Source organism: Bos taurus, chromosome 3 (assembly GCF_002263795.3).
Source record: "Bos taurus isolate L1 Dominette 01449 registration number 42190680 breed Hereford chromosome 3, ARS-UCD2.0, whole genome shotgun sequence".
NCBI lineage: Eukaryota > Metazoa > Chordata > Mammalia > Artiodactyla > Bovidae > Bos > Bos taurus.
Window position 1 is genome coordinate 27,577,541 of NC_037330.1, and position 25,775 is coordinate 27,603,315.

Consider the following 25,775-nt stretch of genomic DNA (forward strand, 5'->3'; position numbering starts at 1 on the left):
ATTACAGGCAGATTCTTTACCATACAAGACGGTAAGCAATCCGCCTGCAATGCAGGAGACCCGGCTTCAATCCTTGGGTCAGGAAGATGCCTTGGAGAAGGGAATGGCTACCCACTCCAGCAGCCTTGCCTGGAGAATTCTATGGACAGAGAATCAAGCCTGGGCTTGGTTAATTTTAAGTCTTCCTCCCAATCAAGGGATCAGAATGAAAAAACAAAACTGAAAAAGAGAAAAAGAAAAACTAGGGTTTACCCAAAGAAGTACTCCTGCTAGGAAGTTTAAAATTCTTCTGTGATGTCATTTTTGATTGAGTTGCTTTGCATACTAAGTGGGTTTTGGTCTTATATAGTGCTCACTTACACAGCAGGATGCATTCTCTGTAGAGGGTACACTTATAACTAGCAGTGAGTTTGAGAGAAAAACTTCTTTTGGTTTTTCTGTCTCTTGTCCTCTCTTGGATTCACCCAGTTTCCTAAAACACATAAAACTGCGATGAAAAGCTCCTTTCTAGGGGACTTCCCCAGTGGTCCAGTGGTTAAGAATCCACCTGCCAATGCAGGAGACACAGCTACATGCCATGGAGCAGCTAAGCCCGTGTGCCACAAGTAGTGAAGCCTGTGAGCCCTAGAGCCTGAGCTCTGGGACAAGAGAACCCGCAAGGAGAAGCTTCACACTGCAACAGAGACTAGCCCCCATTTGCTGCAAATGGAGAGAGCCAGGGAGCAGCCGCAAAGACCCAGCGCAAACATAAACAAATAAATAAGAGATCCTTTTCGGGATAGTTGAACGACAGTCCACCCAAATTCCTCGGGATCTAAAGTCAAATGCTTATCTAAATAATATTTACCAAATAACTATCCAATCAGAATTAATTGGCTTCCCACTTTCTCTACATTATTTAAAAAGAGAAATTTCTGATGCAACATGAATCTTGAAAATGTTTCTCCCTTTTTTCTTTTTCCTCTTAGATTACAAGGCGTTTGAAGAGGCAGCTGAACACTTCCAGCCTTATATCAAATTTTTTGCTACTTTCGACAAAGGCGTAAGTACCTAAGAAACCTGTTTAAACACTTTAAAGCTTGAACTTCCCACCACTTATCCTTCTCTTTTAGCAACATTAACACTCCTCCATCCATTAATACATTTGCCAGAAGTGTTAGAAATATGGCATTAAATTACCATTGAATAACAATCGAATAAACAATTATTAATTCAGAGGATGTAAGGATATTTCTGAAAACATACAATAAAAAGAGATGAACCATTCTTTATCACCTTCAACACTAAGAATGGGAAGTGTATGAGCCCAGATGTGCTGGGTCACTGGTCATTGCTTCCTTTTTGTTTAGGGCCATCCTCTCCCTTCCTGGGCTTGTATACCACCCCTCTACCGGGCAAGGATAGGAGATGGATCAGGAGGAGCACAGACCATCTAAAGCCCTGGTGCTTCAGAAAGTTACCCATTCCTGCTCCTCAGGAGATGTCATTGGTGTACTCGGCTATAACTCAGTGGATCTATATTTTCTGCATATGGCAAGTCTTTTTTAAGCCAAAGAACTGCAGAGATATAGGGGCCTTAAATCAGCGGGTAATTTCTTTGGGGCCTACCAAGGTTGGAGTCCCTACTCTTGCTCCAGTTATTAGCAAAAGGGCTATTTATGGTTTTCTCTGTGTTGGGCACAATTTGATATATTGCATCTATACTGTTTCTAATCCTTTAAACAACTCCAAAACAACTCTGAAAAGTAAAAACACCATTTTCCAGATGAGAAAAAAGATTTAGAAAGGTTAAGTAGTATCCAAGGTCTCCAGCGAATTAGTAGTAGTGCTGAGGTCACAGTTTCGGACTCTGTGTACCTAAAATCCATGACCTTTCCTCTGTGCCACACCATTAAGTAGGAGACTCTATCTTCTCTTGAGATTCAGGGTGTACACCCACATACTCACATTCACACATCTGCACAATATACACATAACACACATACACAACACCCACAACATGCATATAATCCCACACAACACACCAATACATACACTCATTCAACACACAAACATAACACATACCTTCTCACATAGTCACACTTATACCCACACGTTTATAACACTAATAAACTCACATCCATACACCACACATACACATATGCCCCAAACTAAAAGCTCTAAATCGCAATATTCACCAGAACAAATACACCTAGGACAAAGGTTTGGAGTCTTGATCAAATTCAAGTGGCCAAAGTTGAAAGCAAAAAAGGTAAAAGTTACTCCTAGTGAGGAGTGAGGCTTCGATGAACAGCGTTCATGGGCATTGCTACCACAAGGAGTTCAAGTTTTCTTTAAAAAACAAGAGGAAGCCTGTAAGTGCTGGAGCAGGGAAGGAGCATGATGAAAAGAGATTGCATTGAATATATATACATAACCACTTCTATGGGTATGACCCCCGTCTGCAAGCCTATAATCCAGAAGAGAGCTCTATAATCTAAGTAATACAATCCAAACTTGAAGAATGCTTACCCTAATTGTGTGGATTAGAGTTGGGAGAGAGCTGGAACACGAATATCAAAATGAATAATAACTGTCATTTATTAAGTACTTTTTATGTGTCAGGCTTTGTGCTAAGAGCTTTGCATAGGTTTTCTCATTTAATCCTCTCAACACTCCTGTATAAGAGGGATTAGGATTCTCAATCCATGGAAGATGAAACCAAGGCAGGGAGAGACTAAATAGATCTGCTCATGGTCACATGGTTAGTAGGTCAGCCTAACTTCAAAGTCAACTGCTCTGTCCTACTGCTCTCAAGAGAAAGAAACAATACATGTCAATGCTTAGCTGCCATCTGGCGCATAGTAAACATTTAGTAAGTGTGAGCCAGTACTGTTGTTAAGAAGAGGCAGTCATCTAAGTCCAGGCGAAGGGAGACTGGGGGTGGGGGGCAGTATTAGTAGAGAAGGGGAGGCCCAGAGAAGCATAAAGGAAATTCATCACTCTCGTTTGGTTATAATGGGCTGGGAGGGAATACGGCAGCTCCTGGGTAAGAACTCATCTGAAGGAAGACAGAGTCAGACAGATAAGCTTGGCCAAGCAGGAAGGCCTCAGTTCCTAGAAGGCTAGTCCAATGCTGAACTCAGGGTAGTGTCTGGTTTTAGCTGTGCCTTCCAGCCCAACCATATGTGGCCCATGAAGGTGAGGTCAGGCTATAATTAAAAACTCGCAGGGCTCTTCACTAAAAACTCTGAAAGACACTGAGTCACAAGTGCCCCTGTCATGTAGCCTTGTGGGATTTTATGACATTTATAAAAAGACAGACTCTCTACCTCTATATAGAACACAGAAGGAAGAGCTGTGGCACTGGGCAGTCTTGATCATGCTATAAGGTATTTAAGAATTTATAGTCATCAGTTGCAGAGTCGGGGGAACGGTAAGGTCTAGGAGGCATGGCTGTCCCCAGGCTAAGCCTCACTGGTGCCCAGCAGGGGGTGCTAGAGCAGAAGAAGTGGGCAGAAGGACCTGTTAGTGAGACACTCCACTTCAGGGAATGCCAGAGGGACCTGGAAAGGGAGGGGCTTTATAGAGGTTTGAAGTCAGGAGAGGCAAGGGTCCAGGAAACCCTAATACAGTCCCAAAGATGAAGAACCAACTGGCAGAGATTGAGATGACAAGGGGACCTGGCCACTGTTGAGATGGAGAGAAAGACAAGAGAAGACACACAAACAGCTTAAGATTGCAAGTCTCTGCTTCGGGACAGTAAAGACTGTAAAGCTCCTGAAAACACTAGGAAATCTAGGAAGAAGAATCTATTGAGGAACATAAGATGGGGTCTGAGGTCTAATTTCTACAAGTTGGGAAGACATTCAACTGCAAGGATCTTTCATTTATTTATTCATCCACCCACCTAGCAAGCATTTATTGAGGGCCTTTTATGTGCCAGACACTCTTCCAGATGCCAGGGGCACAACACTGAGCAAACCAGATTTCTGTCCTTGTAGAATTTAGAGTTTGGTATGTGTTGGGGGAAGGAGAAGATGGGAAGACACAAAGTAAGTAAACAAACCAATAAATATATTATGTTAAATACATTATAAGAGTTGGAGAACTGTAATGAGGATGAGATATCAGGGCTGCTGATGTAGAGTTGGGAGTTTACCAGTTTCCAACCACTGTCCGTGTCGGTAAGCCCCAAGGAGCTTTTAAAAGCATTGGTTCTTGGAACTCACATCTGGAAATTTGGGGTTTTTTTTTTTAGCATTATGGCCAGGCCCAGAAATATGCATTTTCTAAGAGCTCCCTGGGAGATTTCAGCTGGCACACAGGTTTAGGACCAGCACTGATCAATGGATCTTGATTCTGTATCAAGCCACACAAGGGCCCAACCTGCCTGAAGCAAATGGAGCAAGAGTCAGAGGACTGAGGATGGTGTCCATCTATGGCACCTCACAGCCTGAAAAATGGCAGTTCTAATTATCTCATGCCATCTCCCACTGACCTGTTATTTTCTTGGAGTAAACACTGAGAAGCAAAATCATTTGTTTGAACCATCTTGGGCCAAAAGAAGCTGTGATTCTCTAAACAAAGTTGACAGAGAAGACAGATGTTGAGAAGACCTAAATTCATTGAGTTGGTTTCATCTGCAACAATTGAAATGGCTTGCTAACTTGTGGAAAAACATGTTATCAAGATTTATACACGTGCAAATGTCAGAAGAATGGCCATTGTACTTTATAATCTTCTTGCCTTGGCAAACTCCATTCCAACTAATTTAAAAAAAAAAAAAGGACAAAAGAATTCATGATTGAATCTCCTCAGATTTTAATAGTAAAATCCATTCTTACTTAATTGTACCATCCATGAAACAGGTCTGGGTCCCTTGGATATAGTCAGCCCTACTAAATATTTATTGAAGAATCAATCAGTGCCTCAATCAGTCAAGCTTCCTTCAGCCTTTACCATCCAAGATACAATTAAAAGGAAAAGAAAGGAATTATCTGAGATTCAAGATGAGAAAATTCTATGGTAGTGTCGGGTATATAGGGAATGGGCCTATATAGGGGATATTGGCCTCTAGAAAATTCTGCTCAGAGTGCCCAAGATTTAAACTTACAAACATCATATTCCAACTTCACATTCATGGTCTTAACACTTACATCCTCACACACACACACACACACACACACACACAGGTGCATCTCCACTGTTTCCCTTAATGGAGGGTGTGATGAGCTGCTTCTCACCTTCAGGAAGCCTTCATTCTGGCAGACTGATCTGCGGGTGAGTTGATGAGAACCTGTTACAAGAGGAATAAGGAAACATCTCCCTACACCATGCACAGTGCCAATCTGATATTTAAAGGAACATAAATTCCTTTCTGTACAATGTCAAGGAAAAGGTAATTTGGAAGGAAATGAAATGGAAAGTTGGAATGGAGGCAAATTGGCAGTTCAGAACACTCCACTTGAACAATTCACCCTCAAATTGTGCCTCAAGCTCGTCATTTGTAAAATAAGTAAAATAATAGCTCTGACCTCGTACAAAGTGGAGATTCAAAAGTAATCAACTTTAAACACTTTGCAACAGTAACTGGCACACAGCAAGCACTCCATGTGTTTGCTATGATTTGTTTTTGTTCATCTGGTCACCTCCTACAAACACAGTTCCCTTGTTCCTAAGATATGTGGTAGGTGAACTCAGAACACCAGAATCCAATGTCATTTTCAAGCTCATTCTGCGAGGGCCTTTGTGAAGAACTGTGTGTAAGCCCAACCCATGGTTGTACGGTTGCTCTTTCCTCCCCTTTCCCTAACCACATTCCCCACCCCATCATCCACACCACCCCCATACCATAGAAGAGGGAAAAAAGAGAAAACCCCACACCTTTTTGTCCCTTAAAGCAAAATCAACATCACCATTAAATCCCTTTGACAGACTTTGGCTCTTAACACAGCTGTTTTTGTTAGCTCTTGAGTAGCATGTGAGTGTTGCTTTCCCTTAAGTCCTTAAAAAACGTCTTTATGGAATACAGTGACCCGGAATTAATAGCAAGTGATGACAAAAGCCATAGGGATACCAGTGTTGGCTCAGAATGGACCTCCTTGTGTAACCGCTTATGTAACACCCAGTCCCCCGCCTCCCCAGTTAGTCATGGCTGCCCTGGGCCTCTGCACCGTTGGTTACCACCACAGGGCGTCAGCTCTTAGGCAATTCCTCTTTAGCTTCAAGGGAACCACTGTTCATCCCTGTGCTTTCTGGGACCACAACTCTGAACTCGAAAAGAATGGCATTTGGTTTTCTACAGAGCGTTGCACATTCCAAGCCTCTCGAATCATTTCACAAAAGGAGACGTGAGTTCAGCAGCTCTGCCGGTGAACACAGCAACCATTCTGTCCTGACCAGACTGCACAGCCATGTTAATCAAGAGAGCACACAGCTCCCAGTCTATAGGCGGGCTCCCTGTGCTTTCTATTTGACACAGGGTAAGCCACTCATCCTCACTTGCTGGGTACTCTCCCAGCATGAGCCCTGCAAGTCTGAATCCTGGGAAACCCCTCCACCCTGGACAAACCAGGATGGCAAGTCACCTTCTGACAGGTAACCAACCAGGCAGTTTCCAGAGGCTCAGAAACCATCAGACACACCCAGGACTGAGAGACAGCCCTCAGGCCAATGCTTCAACTGAAATAGTAATTACAGTTTATGAGCTGATCGGGGACAGACTAATGGGTTGGCCTCTGATTCTGAGTACCTGTGTACTTTACATGGTTTCCATCAACTGCCTGGTCTATCAAAATCGGTTCAATTAAATCCATGCATCCCAGGACACTGAACATGATCTGCTGACATTTGCTTCCTCCTCCAGGCCCTGGCAAACACAGTTCAGTGATGGTGATTATGGAATTAAATTTCCCACCTTCCATTCTGACTGCTCTCTGGCCCTGACTGGAACTCATCTGCCAGAGAGGATTTTTCCTCTCTATCTGTCCTTTGATCACAAAAGGAGGTGGGTCTGGCCAGGCCTAGGTGTTGAGTTCCTATCATTTCAACATTTAAGTTAAAACCACACATACACTCCCATGTCTTTTGCAGAGAACACACAGACTTGTAGCTGGACAACCCACTGCTACTCTAGACTGCTGTTCAAGGAAACTATTGTCTTGCTTCTAATTGTTCCAGGTTGCAAAGAAATTGTCCTTGAAGATGAATGAGGTTGACTTCTACGAGCCATTTATGGATGAGCCCATTGCCATCCCTGACAAACCCTACACAGAAGAGGAGCTCGTGGAGTTTGTGAAAGAGCACCAAAGGTGTGCCCCAGATGGCACGCAGGGAGTGGCAGCAGGGGGGATCCAGGGCCTGGGGGATGGAGACAAGCCTCTCAGTCCCACCGTTTCAGACCCCCAAGAGCAACAACCTGGAGTTAGTACCCCAGCAGAACTGAACTTGGCAGTGTGGCTTTGTTGGTCACTGATCAGTGGCTCCATTTTCTGAATATGGGTTTACATTTCCAAGCAAAGTTAGACCACCTCCTCGCAGTGAAGAAATCACCTCATACAGTAAGATGTCACAAGTAAAATTCCACAATGATAATGATAGTGATTTAATGTTAGCATCCTAAAGTATGATGCCAGGGGCTTTGGGAAACTATTTTACCTAATCTTCAACATTATGGGGGATATAACAAATTATATCTGAATTTTACAGATCAAGGAATTGGGCTCAGGGTAGTTGAGTAATGAAGCCAAGGATGAACATTTTGTGCATAGAACTTCTGGGAGAGGAATATTTGATACCATTAGCATTAGCATGGATCAGCATACTTTTTTTGTAAAGGGCCAGAAAATAAATATTGCAGGCTTTGTGGGCCAGATGGTCTCTGCTGCAAGCACTCAATTCCACCGTTGTAGTGAGCAAGCAGTCATGGGCCATATGTAAACAAATGTGTGTGGCTGTGTCCCAACAGAAGTTTATTTATAAAAACAGGAGCCTTGGCTGGATTGGACCTTCCATCTGTATTTAGTCTGCTGACCTCAGCTCTTAAGGGAGAGACAATACCAGAACATGGAACATGGTGGTGGGCTTACCGCCTCATCCACCCACCGTCCCCTCCTCACGGTCACACGGGCTCACTGAACGTGGAGCATAATGACTCCATCACTGGGTCGGCCTTGGTCCCCACAGGGAAGCAGCACTCAGATGAACAAATACCAACAAGGCTAACAGTATTTGCCAACATTCAAAAAGAAGTTGAAACTGAGCAAAAGATAGATCCGACCTGCTCCTCCAAACATTCCCTCAAGGGCTTTTGATGGATCACCCTGGTGATAAAACTGTAGCTCTGGGCTGTTTCCTCTCCTGGGTCTCCTGATTCTGGGCCTGCTCAGGGTTCTCAGGAGTGTCCCCTATCAGTGAAAAGGGAAAGGGCTTCTTGGCCCGGGCATAAACTGACCCTATTCCCTGTGACCCATTATCTGTGATAGACTTTATAATCCTGGGCTCAAATGGGCCTATGAAAAGCCTTTAGGCCCAGCTCTGAGTCACACACAACAGGGTCGATCTGCTGTTTCCTTAAGAGAGAAAACAATTATGTAGGACTTGGGAAAGTGAACCAACATCTTATCCTACATTTCACTGTGCTGGGGCTTTGGTGTCAGCTGAGGTCATCTCTATTCAAGGAAGTTTATCTTTTTTTTTTTCCCCCCCAGACCCACTCTACGTCGCCTGCGCCCAGAAGATATGTTTGAAACATGGGTAAGAAAGTGGCAAACTCTTTCTGCCTTGCAGAGATGAGTACATTCCCCAAGAGGAATACCCCTTTGAGTTCCAAACCTCAAACCAAGTCTTATTTGCCTGGAGTGGGTGTCTGGGGTGGTGGGGAATTTGACATGTGGACATCATCACACTGAGTTACAACTCCGTTCCCCTGGGCTGGCCACTAGGCAAAATTACTCTATCTCTGAGCTCATTTCCTAGAGTGACTACTGGCTTTCATTCACTGGCCACCAGAAACCCAAGGTCACAGGTAGAAGCAGCTCAGACCACGCATTTCAGACTTGGGCTCAAGTTCAGAATCTGCCACCTATTAGCTCTGTGAAAGTGAAAGACAGTGAAAGTTAAGTCGCTCAGTCGTGTCCGACTCTTTGCGACCCCGTGGACTGTAGCCCACCAGGCTCCTCCATCCATTGGATTCTCCAGGCAAGAGTACTGGAGTGGGTTGCCATTTCCTTCTCCAGAGAATCTTCCCAACCCAGGGATCGAACCCAGGTCTCCCACATTGTGGGCAGACGCTTTAACCTCTGAGCCACTTTGTGTCCTACCTTAAATCACGTGGCCTTTCTTTTTTTTTTTTTTCACGTGGCCTTTCTGAGCTTTAGCTCCTGCGTCTAAAATCAGGCTTATTGTGGGGATGAAAGGTGTGAAGAACCCAGACACAGTGGGTCCTCCATCAGTGCATGGTAGCTGTTTTTGTAAATAGCAACTCAAGGCACTGAAAAGTGCCAAGTCAGATTGTCCCCGAGGTCTGTGTCAGACAATATGTCAGGTGGGTTAGCACTATAAAGAGGGCCAGAATTCAGAAACAGTCACAACCAAAGTCTGTGAAGCTGTTTTCAAAGCATTTCACGTGCCCCTTGGATCTCTCAACAGTTCTGGAAAGTGATATAAAACAGGTAGTATTTTAGCTTCCTAGAAAAACTGACAATCACACAGATTAAATCAATTACTCAAAGATATATAACTAATAAGCATTAGATCTGGGGACTTAAATTTAGACCACCTGGAACCAAATCTCTTGTTTTCTCCAGCATATATCCTAGAGGGGACCATGTCCCCATAAGGCAACATTTTGGTGGAGAGGGAGAGAAGGGTTGGTGGTAGGGAGAAAGAGATTAACATGGAAGCCTGTGTTTACTAATTCTCTAATTTAGAGTCTAAAGTGACAGCTGAACAGAATCATGGAGTAACTTGACACTCTCTGTTTTACTGGCATGTAACTTCTTTGGATATCTGAAGGTAAAACAAACGTTTCACACCAAAGGCAAATAATTCAGTCTGGAGGAGTGGACTATTTAAGAGCAACACAGCACAATAGAAACATCTTTTCCTAATATTTAAACCTTTCAAAATTTAGGAGGTCTTGTTATTGGATTTTAAAATAACAAAAATGGTATAACAATGATTTAAAAATAATATTCCTTTTTAAAAATATTCTCACCTTTCACTTAAAACAATTTCAGACCTATAAAAAACAGTGTAACAAATTTCATGACCTCTTTAGCCAGATTCCCCAAATGTTAACATTTGGCTTTATTACATTCTCTTGATATAGAATTTTTCTGAACTGTTTGAGAGTAAATAGCAGATCCAATTCCCTTTTGCTCCTAAACACTTCAGAAGTTGTATAAATACAAGAACTTCTTCTTACATAATCAGTGTGTGCATGCATGCAAAATTGCTTCAGTCGTATCCAATTCTTTGTAACCCTATGGACCTTAGCCTGTCGGGTTCCTCTGTCCATGGGATTCTCCAGGCACGAATACTGGAGTGGGTTGCCGTGCCCTTCTCCAGGGAATCTTCCCGACCCAGGAATCAAACCAGAGTCTCTTGCGTCTCCCGTTTAGGCAGGCAGGTTCTTTACTGCTAGTGCCACGTGCGATGCCCACAGAATCACAGTATGCTTATCCAAAGCAGGAAGTTAATACTAATACCATTCCATGTTTAAATTGACCAGTCGTCACTAATATCCTATAGCAAGAGAAAACATTTGTTTTTTCCTGGCGAATGATCCAAACTTTGATCCAAGGCTTGTGTTTGATTGTTATGTCTTTTAGTTGCCTTTAATCTGGAATAGGTTGTTGGTCTGTCTTTGTCTTTCATGAGACAAGGTACCATTTCAAATTGAGAGTGATTACTACTGTTCTGTTCAGCTATGCCTTTATCTTTAATTCTTGTTTTGTTCATGCTTAAGAGATAAGTCTCTAGGCTCCTGGAAGGGAAACGCTGCAAAATTGTAGAATCCTTCTCTCAGGCCTGTCCTCACTGAGAGAGCAGTATCCCACCCAAAACCACACCACCATTGTAGGACAGTCCTGCCCCCTCCTTCTGATCATGGACATCTCTCAAATCACCCCCCTGCACACTGCTCTGAAGAAATACTCCCTCTCCCGTATCAGAGGCAGATATTCAGAAAGGAAGTTTGCCATCTGGCTTCACTGGAACCCAGTCTGCTTTCTTTTCACTTAATGAATAAGTTATAGCTTTTGCTATACTATAAAATAAAAGTGATGGCTCACACTTTCCACATTAGTATATATTCAATTGCTTTCTAATTGGAAAGGGGCTGTGTATTGAATTCAACCAGGCAGAGAAAAGGGCAACCAGAAGGGTTTAGTCCTTTCCAACAGCCCATCGTGGAATATCCATATGACATCCCCAGAAGCCCTAGCCAGCCCCTCATCCAAGTCTCCAACTAGGGAGACAGGGCAGGACAGGCCACCCAGGGTTATCTTCGCATCCTGAAAGAGGAACAGAAATCAGACTGTCAGAACGATCTTGGGGAAGCCACTCGGTCCCTATCCCATCCACATGTACCCACTTTCAGGGGCTCTTTGGCCACAGCAACTTACACTGCACAGGCTGGGGAAAGTGACCAATTCGTGAACTTCAAAATCTTAATCTTCAACACCCACTTGCTTAGACATTGCAAGATATTTAAATAAAATAGAAAAACCAGGTAGGGCTAAAGCAACCATTGACTGGCTTCTCTCCCCAACTGTACAGGTTTTTACAGCAGTAAATCACAGAAAATATAACTTATTATTCCCAAAATACTGGGAATATTTGCTGTGTGTAAATCAGATAGCTATTTATTTACTTAGAATATTCAGCGAGTGTCCAGACTCAGTGCTGACTTGTCCCTCTGCTTTGAGACTCTGCCTCCCCACCGGCCCTCCATCCTAGCCAGTTGTCAGCCACAGTCCTCGGCAAAAGCCCACAGAAATTGGGACTCAGCAGTTCTTTCTGAAAGAATCTTGCCTTGGTTGCAACAGGAAAGTCGTTCCCAGAGGGGGCCAGGGATCTCCTCCAGGGAACCCGTACATCACTGATTGCCCCTTAGTTAGGGAATCACAGTTTTAACTATTTTTCTTCTCTCTGCATCTCTTCATTCAACATGAGAGCAAACGTTCAACAGAGACTAGAAGGAAACAGAGTTAAATATGAACAATGGTAATATCTGATTGATGGGTAACTGATGTTCCATTTCTCCTTGGTATCTCTAATATTTGCTAATTTTCTTCAAGAGGTATGTAAGATTTTTATCACTATACTCTTTTTATAAAAAAAAATTCAACAGACATTAAGAAGAACCTATTACACTGTGCTAATCACGTTATAAAAATAAGCATTGCTGTCCTGTCCTTAGGAATTCAGGGTTGAGTAGACGAAACAGCCCCAGTAATAAGAGAACACCAGTCCAGTACGTTTGCTGCTATGACAGAGGGACATACAAAGTGCTAGCAACTCTACACTAAGGTAGTCATCACAGTAACTCCCAAATTTCCACTGCTTTGGGGGATCTGGTGCTCAGACACTTGGCCTAAAAGCCCCTCCTTGGCCTCTTTCAACTTAAGAAAGACCAGCATTTGCAACATCTTCTGCAAAGCCTGTGGAGAGACGATAGATTAGCAGAGCCCATTCTCTCTCTTGTTGGTCATGTCAGGAAAAATTTTCCTCTACCCTCTTAGGTCTATTTCTTAGGCCCTGCAAATGAAACTGATAAAAGATTGGCAAGAGGTAAAAACCACAAATTTAATTAGCTATTCATGCATGGGAGAAACGTGACTCAAGGAGGGGCTTATACACCATCTTAATGGGGAATGGGGGTGGGGTGGGGGGCAGAGGAGCACTTCTGGGAGAACAAAATGACTTTTTTTGAATGATAAATGGGCCCTTAGGAGAATAGATGGCAGATACGATAATTTTGTGATAATGTCTGTCTGAGTGATGACAACTGAGTTCTTGGGGAGGCTCTGCTTTTAGGCAGATAAAGGATTTCAGGAATTCAGATGCCTTCAGCCAAAACAGTTTTATGTCACAGTGGCCTATTTGCGACCCCGTCATTGAGAAAGAAAAGGAATGGACTTTGGGGTCAGACAGAGCTGGCTTGAATCCCAGTTGTCATGTACCATCTCCATGGCTTTAGGTAAGTCACTCAATTCTTGAAGCATTAAATAGGAATCAGACTTTGAGATTCAGAAATAATGTATTTACAAAGTACCAATACATTGTGTGGCAAGTGGCAAATATCATTGTTGCCATTTTCACCATCATTATTATTTTAAGCCATAATCCCTTCCTTCAGAGAGCCTGCCATCCAGTTGAGAGAGATTTGTGCAATTAAAAAGGTTATTTTCAAGGCAATGTGATGACTAACTGCGTGATCTGCACAGCAAAGCCTGTGGGGTTCAGAGAAAGCCCCTGGGGTGTTCTCAGGCCAGTGCATGGTCAGCTTGGCTCTTCCCTCACCTTGCACATTGGATTTACACTGAGTAGCCCTGATTTACCGGCCTGACCATGGATTCTTGCTCTGTGAGATTACGGAAAATACCTGGCACTGAAAAGCAACTGCCTCTTTGCAGGTATTCAATACAGGTTTGTGTGCTGAATCTTTGAGATCCATAAAGAAAAAGGCTCTTTCTCTGGGTTATGGTTCTTCATCCAGGGGCCATCGCAGGCCTGGGAGTGACAGCCATATTAGCAAATTAACATGGATTCTTAATTCTAAAACTAATTTCTAAATGCACTGTAGAAGGGTACACAGAAATGAAGCCTTCTTCCTAGAGTTAACACTGCTTACTTCCAACTGATGACAGGAGACAGAGTCACAGGGTAGCCTAATGAGAACTGATCAGGATATTCTGTCTGGCGATAATAGCAAATGTAAAACAGGGAAAGCTCAGACTCCCCTTCTGGTTGCCATCAGATTTGTGTAATAAACCTGTACTCACGTATGCGTGCACACACATATCTGTAAAATTCAATTCCCCAGAGTCTGACCATGGCAGTGCCCACTCTCTTGTTTTTAATAATAATATTTTCCATGTAATCTCTCTTAGACCATTTGGAGGTTTTTGTCCATTCCAAACTCAAAGGAAAAAAAATTAGCATTTAGATAGGATTGCACCAGCATTAAAATCAACTGAAATGGAAACAGAGATCATGAGAGGTTTGAGATGCCTAGAGTTTTTTTTTTTTTTTTCCCTAGGATGATTCCAATATGACATTCAGGGCACAGTGAATCCCTCGGCCGGTGTCAGCGATAATCATATTCACTTAGATTTGTCCCTGGTGCCCCATTCTCACACGGCTTCCTCGCCAGGTCTCCTGAGGCTCACATTTCTCATAAGAGGGGCCCCTCCAAGCTCCTGCTGCTCCTTCTGCAGGAATAATCAGTGCAGAGACACAGGGTGCATATATGGTCCTTTCTGCTCAGACAGAGAAACACGAGATGCACTTGGTTGCCCATGGATTTGAAATACTCTGTCTAGATTCTCTACCCCATTCCAACCTCCACACACACTTTTACTGTCACACCCTCAACTTTCCCTAAGCCTAAATTCCAGAGTTTTCCTGCAGCTGCCCACTCTCAGGATCTATCCTGCTTTGGCAAGCAGAAAGGACCCCAAGGAAACAACTTGGGAGATCACTCACAGCAAAGCGCCCCTTACTGACCACACAGGTTCTGCTTCTTCAATAAGAGATGTCTTTAACAAAAGCACTACACAGGTGTAGATTCTTGTGTGAACAAAACAGACCCACATCCTCACTTATCTCATAGAGTCTTGTCTGCTACCTGTTTGAGGACATTTTCAGGATCTGTTAGCAGCATTCGGAAGTTTCTATAATCTGGTATATCGCTGATTATATTTGCTGGCGGTGAATTCCTGAAACACAGACTGACACATGCACTCGCGGAGGTGTGTCCAGAATGCTTTGTGGCTCTCGGAGCTCCTGATGAACCAAACTCACATTCTTCCTCATTTTGCCTTTTACTGCTGCTCTCCTGGATCCTCCAGCCCACGGGAGTGAGGCCCTTTTCATGCTAATGTCTGTGTGTGGTTGGTGTTTTCCTGTCTTGCAAACCCATTGATTAAACTCCACAGTCTTCCCCGCGGCTCATCAGTATTCCCTTCCTGAATGTATGCCCCTGCGTCCACCCCGCTCCACCGCCTCCCATATTCATTCCAGCCTCTGAGTCTGTCCAGGACTCACTCCCTGGTATCTTTCCACCCAAGAGAGTAACTTTGATTCTTCTCTCCCACAGGAAGATGACTTGAACGGAATCCATATTGTGGCCTTTGCGGAGAGGAGTGACCCAGGTAGGAACCCTACACCCCATCCCCACTCTTACACACCTTAAGCCAAAACTGACCTCTCTCCTTTGTCAGCCCTCACCCTTTCTTCCGTCATTTCCGGTCTTCCGCAAACCGCAAGGTAACGAACGCCCCCTGGTGGTAGCCTGTTAGGGATGATTCCACATTCAAATATGCACACAGCTAAGAGAGTATGCGGGAGAAGGCAATGGCACCTCACTCCAGTACTCTTGCCTGGAAAATCCCATGGATGGAGGAGCCTGGTGGGCTACAGTCCATGGGGTCGCTAAGAGTCGGACACGACTGAGCAACTTCACTTTCACTTTTCACTTTCATGCATTGGAGAAGGAAATGGCAACCCACTCCAGTGTTCTTGCCTGGAGAATCCCGGGGACGGGGGAGCCTGGTGGGCTGCCGTCTCTGGGGTCGCACAGAGTCGGACACGACTGAAGCAACTTAGCGGCAGCAGCAAGAGAGTATGCCGGAGAAGGCAATGGCACTCCACTCCAGTACTCTTGCCTGGAAAATCCCATGGACGGAGGAGCCTGGTGGGCTGCAGTCCATGCGGTCGCCAAGAGTCGGACACAACTGAGCGACTTCACTTTCACTTTTCACTTTTATGCATTGGAGAAGGAAATGTCAACCCACTCCAGTGTTCTTGCCTGGAGAATCCCAGGCACGGGGGAGCCTGGTGGGCTGCCATCTATGGGGTCGTACAGAGTTGGACATGATTGAAGCGACTTAGCAGCAGCAGCAGCAAGAGAGTATGACCCTGGAGAAGGAAATGACAACCTACTCCAGTATTCTTGCCTGGACAATCTCATGTACAGAGGAGCCTTGGCAGGCTACAGTCCGTGGGGTTGCAAAGAAGTGGACACTACTGAGTGACTAAGCACAGCACAAGTGAGTATGAACCTCATTCTGCCTAGCTGCCTATTAAGAAGCACTGAGGACTAAGGAGGAGGATGTTAAAACATCCTGGCTTTAAGGATGTGTATGTGGGTGCTATGCTTAGTCGCTCAGTCGTGTCCAACTCTGCGACCCCAAAGACTGTAGCCCACCAGGCTTCTCTGTCCATGGGGATTCTCCAGGCAAGAATACTGGAGTGGTTTGCCATGCCCTCCTTCAGGGGATCTTCCCAACCCAGAGATCTAACCCTGGTCTCCCACATTGTGGGCAGATTCTTTACTGTCTGAGCCACCAGGGAAGCCCAAGAATACTGGAGTGGGTAGCCTATCCCTTCTCTAGGGGATCTTCCCAGCCCAGGAATGGAACCAGGGTCTCCTGCATTGAAGCTGAGCTACCAGGGAAGCCCCTGTGTATAGGAGGAGGGAGGTAAATTTCTGTTCACATTTAAACTTCATTTACCAATGTTGTGATCTAGCCTATATGAATTACAATCCTACCTTAAAATAACAACTGTGTATCCTTTGGTCTGCAAAATATTGTCTATGCTTGGGAAATTTCATAGAAAATATTCCACCAAATAATGAGAACTGGGCAAAACAAGCAGCTTATTTCTAAAGTACAAAATGACCCTATAAATGGGTGTTAAGCTGGTCAAGTTTTTCCTGGTTTCACTCTTTTTAACACCAGTGGAGAGTGAAGGGCAGGAAAAATTAATTTTGCAGGTGGTAAAATTCTGGATTCCTACAGCAGTGCTCTGTAAATAAAGTTTCCCAAAGGGAAGGGTAAGCGGTGATTGTGAAGTGTGTTTTGGAAGACTTGGGGCAATCCAAAACGCAACCAGAGAAGGCAGGGAACTTCCTTTCGGATGGCTAAGCAGCCAGGCGATGAGGTGCCTGGGCAGGGTTTCCCAACCCAACAGTGCCACCGAGCCACCTGGGACTGACTGAAACAAGCTCTGAGCCAAGTGCTGATGCCCTGTGGGGTTTGGGAACCACTGTTCCGGGTAAGATACATTTGTATGGCATTTGCCTCAGCCTCTCATATATTCATTCATAAAGACAGATAAGGAAGTAGCGGGTCAGAGAAGTTCAACAAACTGCTGAAGAGGGCACAATGAGCTAGTAGGAGGCCACAAAGAGGGGACGGTTGTCCCATTCATCAATATATACCTGGTTCTTGTCTGTGCCTTGACACAGAGTAGGTGCTTAATAAATACCTGTGAGCAGATGATTATATGCTGATGACTGGCTGAGACCGAGCCCAGCTCGTCACTATCTGAACAGCATTTTGTTTCTTTGGTAAAACACTGTCAGCCTCCACAGTTTCTTACAAACTGAAACCCAGATGGTTTTATCATGCAATTTTTAAAATTGAGGTATAACTCACATACCATAAGATACACTGTTCTTTAAATATTTATGTATTTGGCTACCCTGGGTCTTAGTTGTGACCTGCGAACTCTTAGTGGCAGCATGTGGGATCTAGTTCCCTGACCAGGGATCGAACCCGCCTGTGCACTGGGAGCACTGAGTCTTAGCCACTGGGCCACCATGGAAGTCCCTAAGGTTCACCTTTCCTAAGTGTGCAATTCAGCAGTTTTACTATATTCACAAAGTTGTGCAAACATCACCACTATCTAATTCCAGAACACTTTCATCATCTCAAAAAAATCTCATCTCAATTAGCAGCCACTCCTATTCCCTTTTCCTCCACCCGCTGGCAACAACTCAATGTACTTTCTGTCTCTAGGGATTTGACTGTTCTGGATAGTTCATGTAAATGAAGTCATGTAATATGTAGCCTTTTGTACCTAGCATCTTTCACTTACCATAATGTTTTCCATATTCATCTGTATGTGGTATGCATCAATAATTCATTCCTTTTTAGGGTCAAATAATATTCCTCTGTATGAAAAACAAATTTATGCTCCAAATTATCTGAAAGCTTCCTTCCCATTTTTTTCATTAATTTTCTGGAATGTTCACTCGTGTCCCAGTTTTCCCATCATTGACTTGCAGATTTGGGAAAACTCTTCAAGAAAACCTAATCTGTGTCCAAAAAAAATATCAGTACGTTTCCAGCTTTTTTCCACAATTCTGGCTACCCCCAGCCCCTGGAGAAGAAAATAGCAAAGAAGCCAGTTGCCCAAGGTTTACAAGCTATAATCAAACCGAATGGGATCCCTGGTGTTGTGTGAACAGAGACGAAATGGCCATCAGCAGCAGCCTGCTGGCGAGACTCCAGGGGGCTTCCTTCCCCACCCCCTGCCCCCTCCCAGGATTGTGGGGAGGCCTGTCTGGCTCTCTGGAACAATGGAACAAAGAGGCCTCGGAGAAGCTGCAGGAACCTGTTTGACCGAGATTGCTGCTGTAATGAATCAAGCTCCTGAAACTACTTCCACCTCCTCCCTGCGCAAATATCCCTGGGCCTGAAGCCTTGTCTTGCCCCACAGGAGCCCATGCTGGGGCTTGTTACTGGGAAGCTGGAAGAAATGCACTGGGGGTGGAGGTTGGGGAGGGAGGATGGGCTCACAGCATCTTTCCTCAGGGAGGGGGTGGGGGACTGGCCCGCTCAGGGCTGGGAAAGAGAAAGCCTTTTCCGTGAAAGTTCCTGACTCTGCAACTAGTCAGTCATTACTGCAGGTCACTGATGTGTAACCAGGGCAGAGGGGCCTGGCTGCAGGACTAGGAATTTCATTCCTACCCAGACAGTACTTCCTGATATAGCTGCTCTTGCTAACAAACTCCGCGGGGCCCATTGCACCAACCAAACCCCTACCCAGTCACCAAAGAAAATAGTACAGGTCTCTTAAAGAGCTAAGAGTCTGGAGGAAGTGTGCTCTGGGCTTTATGGAGGTGGTCCTATTTGGTCCTTAAAGCCACCATGTGATATATGCAAGATGATGATCCCCCCAACATCAGATGAGAAAAGTGATTCTTAAGGGTTAAATGACTTGCCCAAATCACTTGCTGTATTCAAGCCAAGATTCAAATTCTGGCAAGCTGTCTTGACCTCTGACTACATTGTGATTCTGATAAAGACGAGGATGATGGTGACTTATTGTATTCTTAGATGAAGTAACCCCATGTGGGAGGTACTACTTTTATTTTTACAACTGATGAAGTCGAGGAGGTCCAGAGCAGCTGACTTGCTGGGGAGCAGTGGATCTGGAATTAAACTGAGCGCTGACTGGGTGCATAGCCCCACCCTGAAACACAAAGCCCTACTTCGTGTCTACCCATCTTTCAGAATTACTACCTTGCAGAGTCTGAGTGACTGTTTAGCCTGCCCTCCTTCCTCTCCGCTGTCCTTTACCACCCTCTGCACCTCCAACATTTGAAAAGACCCAAAGAAGTTCAGTGAAGCACTCAAGATGGCACGTTAGAGGCATAGCAGGCACAGGAGTTTAGATTTCTGGATGGCTCCTTTGGGCACTGTCCACCCAACCACACTACCTCCCTGGGGTCGCCCCAGCCAGCTGCGGGCTCTGAGCAAGGGATGGGGGAGGTGGGAGCCAAGAGAGCAAGAAAAAGAAGAGGGAGTGAGGAGAAAGGAGCCACCTGGAAGCTTGACAGCCCAATCAATGAAGAAAACTACCTCCCCACTGATGCTCCCAGATTTGGAATCTACGATTATTCAGCAGCAGCAGTAATAAAGGTCTCTCCGAGTGACCTGTTTCTCAAGGACCCTCCCAGCGGTTCTGACAGTCCCAGTTGAGGACTTGTGTTCAGGGATTGCAGACCCTGCCTGCTCTCTGGCCCTGAGCACAACTGCTGGATCTCTTCTGCAGTGAGCTCTCCCCCCGGTTGTGACTGCAGGCAGGCCTGGCTGGAAATGACCTTTACAGCTCTCTGGTCTTGCCCAGTGCCCTGTGGTGCTGCCCGGCTTCCTCTTCCACAGCCTCCTCTCAGCTCTTGCGCTCAGAATGCAGCCAGATCTACTGTTTGACAGGTGTGAAAATGATCCATCCCCCCTGCCGCCCCCAGAGGTGTCTGCATCAGGCTGACATCTTTAGAGCACTGGATGAAAGGGTCACAAAGTGGCATTTCTACGTGAGCTCATGCTGGATGGATATGGGCACCGGGGACATCAGCACTAACAAGCTGGAGATGCACTGAGGCTGCTGTCTGAGCCTATGGAATACAACCAGTGAGGGGCCCCTAGTGCAAGGGTCCAAGCCCTTGTTCCAACTGAGTTTCAACAGCCTCAGGTTCTTGTAAAATGTTTTTGACACTAGTTGCCTCAAATAGGAAGACTGACTGCTTAATTGAGCTTCCAAATTTAAATTTGATCAAATTTAAAATGCAGTTCTTGCTAAATATAGTTCCAAGCACTGAAATATCTGCATATTTCATCTTCACAGCAGCCCTGTGCTTATAGGTAGTCATCATCGTTCAGTCGCTAAATCGTGTATCTGGCTCTTTGCGACTCCATGGACTGTAGCTCATCAGGCTCCTCTGTCCAAGGAATTTCCCTGGCAAGACTACTGGAGTGGGTTGCCATTTCCTTCTCCAGGGGATCTTCCCAACCCAGGGATTGAACTCGTGTCTCCTGCATTGCAAGCAGATTCTTTACCACTGAGCCACCAGGGAAGCCCTTGTAAGCAATAGGTACTGTCATTATCATCTTCCCTGATATGCAGTTAGGGAACAAAGGTATGGAGACATTAAGCAGCATCCCTCGGTCATATGACTAATCAGTGCTAGAACTGGGATTCCAACCCAGGCAGTCCAGCCCCAAGCCCTGGACTGTAACCGCCACCTCTGCTCCTGTACCCTTTGCCTTGCCCACCAGTTCCGGACCCCAAGAGCTCGGGTTTCCCAGATGGCGCTGGTAGTAAAGAACCCACCTGCCAGTGCAGGAGACATAAGAGACGAGGGTTCGATCCCTGGGTCAGGAAGATCCTCTGGAGAAGGGCATGGCAACCCACTCTAGTATTCTCGACTGGGAAATCCCATGGATAGAGGAGGCTGACAGACCACAGTTGCAAAGAGGCGGACACGACTGAAGCGACTTAGCACATATGCACACACACAAGAGCTAGGAGACAGAGAGGAGGAGCGCCATGGTAAGGACTGATAGGGTATGCTAATGCCTCAGGGGCCAGCTCAGGACTGTGGGGCCCATACCATGGCCCCCATCTAACAGCTGACTGAGTGACTCACCTTGTCAGGGACATGTTTTCAACTTTGTCTCCCATGGCTCCCAAAGGGCCCAGGTTCAGACGCCACGCTGCTGCTTACGCACTGAGTGGGCCTCTGAGAGGAGACCTCTCAGGTGACTGCCCTCCACACCTCTGTGTCCCAGCATCTGGCCCTGGATCTGATACACGTGGGCATACAGGATATACCCGCCCAATGACACCAGGAGCCCTCCTACTAACGAAGGATGAACATAGTGAAGAACACTTGACATGAATTAAATGCTGATGGAGTGGGAAAGAAAGAAGACAGGGAAAATCTTTGCAGTCTCTTCTGCAAGTGCCTGGCATGATAACAATAGTATCATTTTATCAACAAGCCCCCAAGGTCACAGGGAAGCTCTTTTCTCCATTGTCAGTTGAGATAGAAGCCCCAGAGAGGTTAAGTGACCTGTGCAGGGTCTTCTAAGTCCAGACACAACCTGCAAGCCACGTGATGCCTGCTTATTTGTGTCACCTCCCTCAGAAGCAATAGTCACAGGACTTCGCCATCCAGCCCGGTTCCCCAAGCCTAGGCCTGTCTCCAGGAGCGAGACTCTGAGTCCCATAACTGCACCTGGGGTAGCAGTGTGGGGGCGGGGGTGTCTCCAGCGTATTTATGGGATGAGCACCGCCAGCCCCTGAGGATGGGTCAGGAGGACAGTGTGAGGGCCTGGTGGGCAGCGTGCAGAGGGCCTGGACCTGTTACTGTGGGGCCCTTGCTGGGTCTGAGACACACATGTGTCTGCCAGACAGGCCCTGGCTTCTGGCACGGCTGGAACTGGCCTGGAACTGGTCCCCCAGGGCTTGTGCAGCCTCATTCCCACCAGGCCCTCCCTGCCTGGGAAGGAGGAAAGCATAATGATCATCGTCTCCTCCCATAAAGATGTGATTCCCAGAGGCCTCCTGCTCACCGTGGGAAACCTGGCTCAGCCTGAGCCCTAGGCTCTGGGTCGTGGGATCTCAGGGTCCAGTCTCGTCTGGCAGGGAAGGAATCAGAGCTCTCACTGCATCGGGCGTGCATGTATGTGTGCTCAGTCATGTCCTATTCTTTGTGACACCATGGACTGTAGCCCAGCAGGCTCCTCTGTCCATGGAGTTTCCCAGGCAGGAATATTGGAGTGGGTTGCCATTTCCTCCTCCAGGGGATCTTCCTGATCCAGGGATCAAACCTGCATCTGGTTTATTGTTTTTTTTTTTTAATTCATTTATTTTTAATTGAAGGATAATTGCTTTACAATATTGGTTTGGTTTCTGCCATACATCAACATGAATTAGCCATAGTTGTACATATGTCCGGGGTTTCCCAGATGGCGCTAGTGGTAAAGAACCCACCTGCCAATGCAGAAGGCGTGAGAGATGAGGGTTTGATCCTGGGTTGGGAAGATCCCCTGGAGAAGGAAATGGCAATCCACTCCAGTATTCTTGCCTGGAAAATCCCATGGACAGAGGAGCCTGGCAGGCTACAGTCCATGGGGTTGCAAAGAGTTGCACACAACTGAAGCGACTTAGCCCACACGTATGTACATATGTTATCTGTTACAGAGCCCAGTTTGAGTTCCCTGAATCAAACAGCAAATTTCCATTGGCTACCTATTTTACGTGGGCTTCTTTGGTAGCTCAGATGGTAAAGAATCTGCCTGCAATTCAGGAGACTGGGTTCATTCCCTGGGTCGGAAAGATCCCCTGGAGAAGGGAATGGCAACCCACTCCAGTATTCTTGCCTGGAGAATCCCATGGACAGAGGTACGTGGTGGGCCACCGTCCATGGGGTTGCAAAGAGTCAGACCTGACTGAGCAATTAACATACCCACATATATATATTAAATATGGTAGTGTTTATGCTTCCATACTACTCTCTCCATTCATCTCACCCTCTCCATCCTCCCCCTCGCCTGTGTCCATAGTCTGATCTCTGTGTCTGCATCTCCATTACTTGCATTCTTTACCATTGGCCCCTCTTCTTTATTTGGATCCAGCTCTGAGATTCCAGGCACACTCAGGGAAATCACTGACAGCCAACTGAACAGGCTGTGGCTCAGCTGCAGACTAGAAAGAGGGGAAGGGGCCCGTGACTACTGGGGAAGGGGGAGGCAAAGGCCAGCCCACCAGCCCCCAGGTCCACCCACATGTCTCCCACTGCCCATGCCCTCGCTTCCCTCATGTGGATGCTTTCACTCCTGGTGCTCGAATCTCAAGCACAGACTTGAGCAAGAAGATGCAGCAGTTTGGGTCAGTGTGTGGAGACCACACACTATGGACTATGGAAACAGAACCTGAGGTGTAGACCAAAGACCTGAGTTAGAATCCTGGCTCTGCCACTTGCTGGTGTGAGATGCTGGGCAAATCAGGCACTCTCCCTGCATCTGAATTTCATCCTCTTTAAAATGGAGATAATAACATCTTCCTACCCTTCATCAGGACTAGATACAAAGATTAAATGCAAAAGTACTTAACAGCCAGTAGCCAGTAAACGCTTGAGAAATACTGGTAAAATCAAGGTTGGGCAACATGATCGCAGGCTTCCTGCATATAAAGAACAATACCCTGTGTGCTTAAAGGAAGAAGACTTCTTGAGAAAAAAGGAAATTTCAGTTTGATGAAAGAAAACAACTCTTGGCTGTCTGGGTTACTGATTCTGTACTAGACCTTTAGGGAGGCCAGAGGGTCTCAGTGCTGGAAACATTCAAGAGAGAAGACAGACCAATGTTCTGGGTGGGGCTATCTATACACCTGCCTGGATATGTGGGATATTTGGGAATCCCTTCTGGCTTTGAGAATAGTGGCTTCTCTAACTAATGACCACAGAGAATAGCTCTCTACTTTCAATGGTGAAATAACTGCTAGTCTATAAATCTCAATAATATTTCCTCTTTTTTCTTAATCTACCTTTTAAAAAAGAATTACAGGCTATTCTTTTTGAGAAATACATGGTCACAGTCTTAAAAGCCCTCTAAGCTGGGTATATCATTGATAAGAAAATGTTCATTAATTTCAAACTCATTCATTCATTCATTCATACAGTTGCAACTGTGAACTAGTCTTGTGCTTAACATTGAATTATGAAAGTGAAATATGGCTCCCAACACCTGCCTTCTTGGTCAAAAAGAGGGATCCACAGTGGATGTGTCCCTTTTCCAGGACACCTGTTTTAAAATGAAACAGAAGTGGTCCCTAAGAAGAAACTGAACTTTTAAGTAAGTTAAGTTAAGTAAGTTAAAATTTTAGTGACTAAATACATATGAGGGCAGTGGGGCTGTCTTAATTCTGCTTTCACAGATGAATGAGAATTCATTCCAACAAGGATTTCAGGCTGGGGATTAATGGAGGTAAATAGGGCTTCCGAGCCTTGGATCAGGAATATAAAAATTAACCTAATGACTTTAAAACAAAGTAAGTACACCTTGCTTTAATCCTGCACTGAGGCAAGGTTCTCATAGTCATAGCAGCTGCTGTAGCCACCCCTGCAGCCTTCAATCAGCAACAGGGACCAGAAGGAATCACTCTATGATATACCACCTCCTGGGGTAACTGCACAGGAAAATGTCTTCTCTGCCACATGGGTCCAAAACTGTATCTAGCCCACCCTTGTGCCCAGATCATTGCACTTAAGACATAAGCACTGGATAAACAGATGAACAGCCAGGTTCCTCGTATTCAGGCAGAAGAATGTCAGAGAATTTCAGAAGAATCATAACTAAGCCTTACTTTGTGTCAGGCATCATCTAAGTGCTATAGACACTAACTCATGTAACTAATAATCAGTCTACAAAATCGGTACTATTGTTATCATCCCCCTTTTACAGACAAGAAACCAAGACATTAAATGACTTGCCCTAAGTCACACTCCAAACAGCAGACCCAGGATTTGGACCATTTGGCCCAAGGGTCCACATGTTTAAGAATCAAGCTGGGCTGCCTCCCTGAAGAACAGGTTCTGTTCTTGGAAATATTCAGGGATGCAGAGGGAGTAGCCCATTACAGAATACATCATCCAGAATGTCAAAAACTGCCCTTGACTCTGGATGAAACTTCCCAACGTTAATGGCAACTCATTTGTTAATTTATTTGAGGCATGTTTTTTGAGCTGTCCTCGCTCCTCCATAGGCACAAAAAATATTCTCCTCACAAAAAAACCTTTCTGTATTTTTAAAAACAAGCATTAAACCACAATTTTGACTTATCTTGTTTACGTAAAAACTCCAGATCATTTGATTTTTCTTGCAGGACCCAATTTTTGTTCCTTCAATCTTTCTCTTTTTATCTCCAAACCTGCTCTGAAACAGAAATGTCCCTGTATGTACATTCCTATTTATAAATCGTGATATGTG

General features: G+C 45.3%; 1 protein-coding gene across 1 annotated transcript in view; it reads left to right on the plus strand.

The window, feature by feature from the left end:
• Window positions 1-25,775, plus strand: part of CASQ2 (calsequestrin 2) — a 70,557-nt gene that overhangs the window by 36,923 nt on the left and 7,859 nt on the right. The window contains exons 5-8 of the mRNA NM_001035374.2: window positions 969-1,042; window positions 7,162-7,292; window positions 8,691-8,736; window positions 15,308-15,362. Coding sequence (NP_001030451.1) covers window positions 969-1,042; window positions 7,162-7,292; window positions 8,691-8,736; window positions 15,308-15,362 — 306 coding nt within the window. The remainder of the gene's footprint in view (window positions 1-968; window positions 1,043-7,161; window positions 7,293-8,690; window positions 8,737-15,307; window positions 15,363-25,775) is intronic.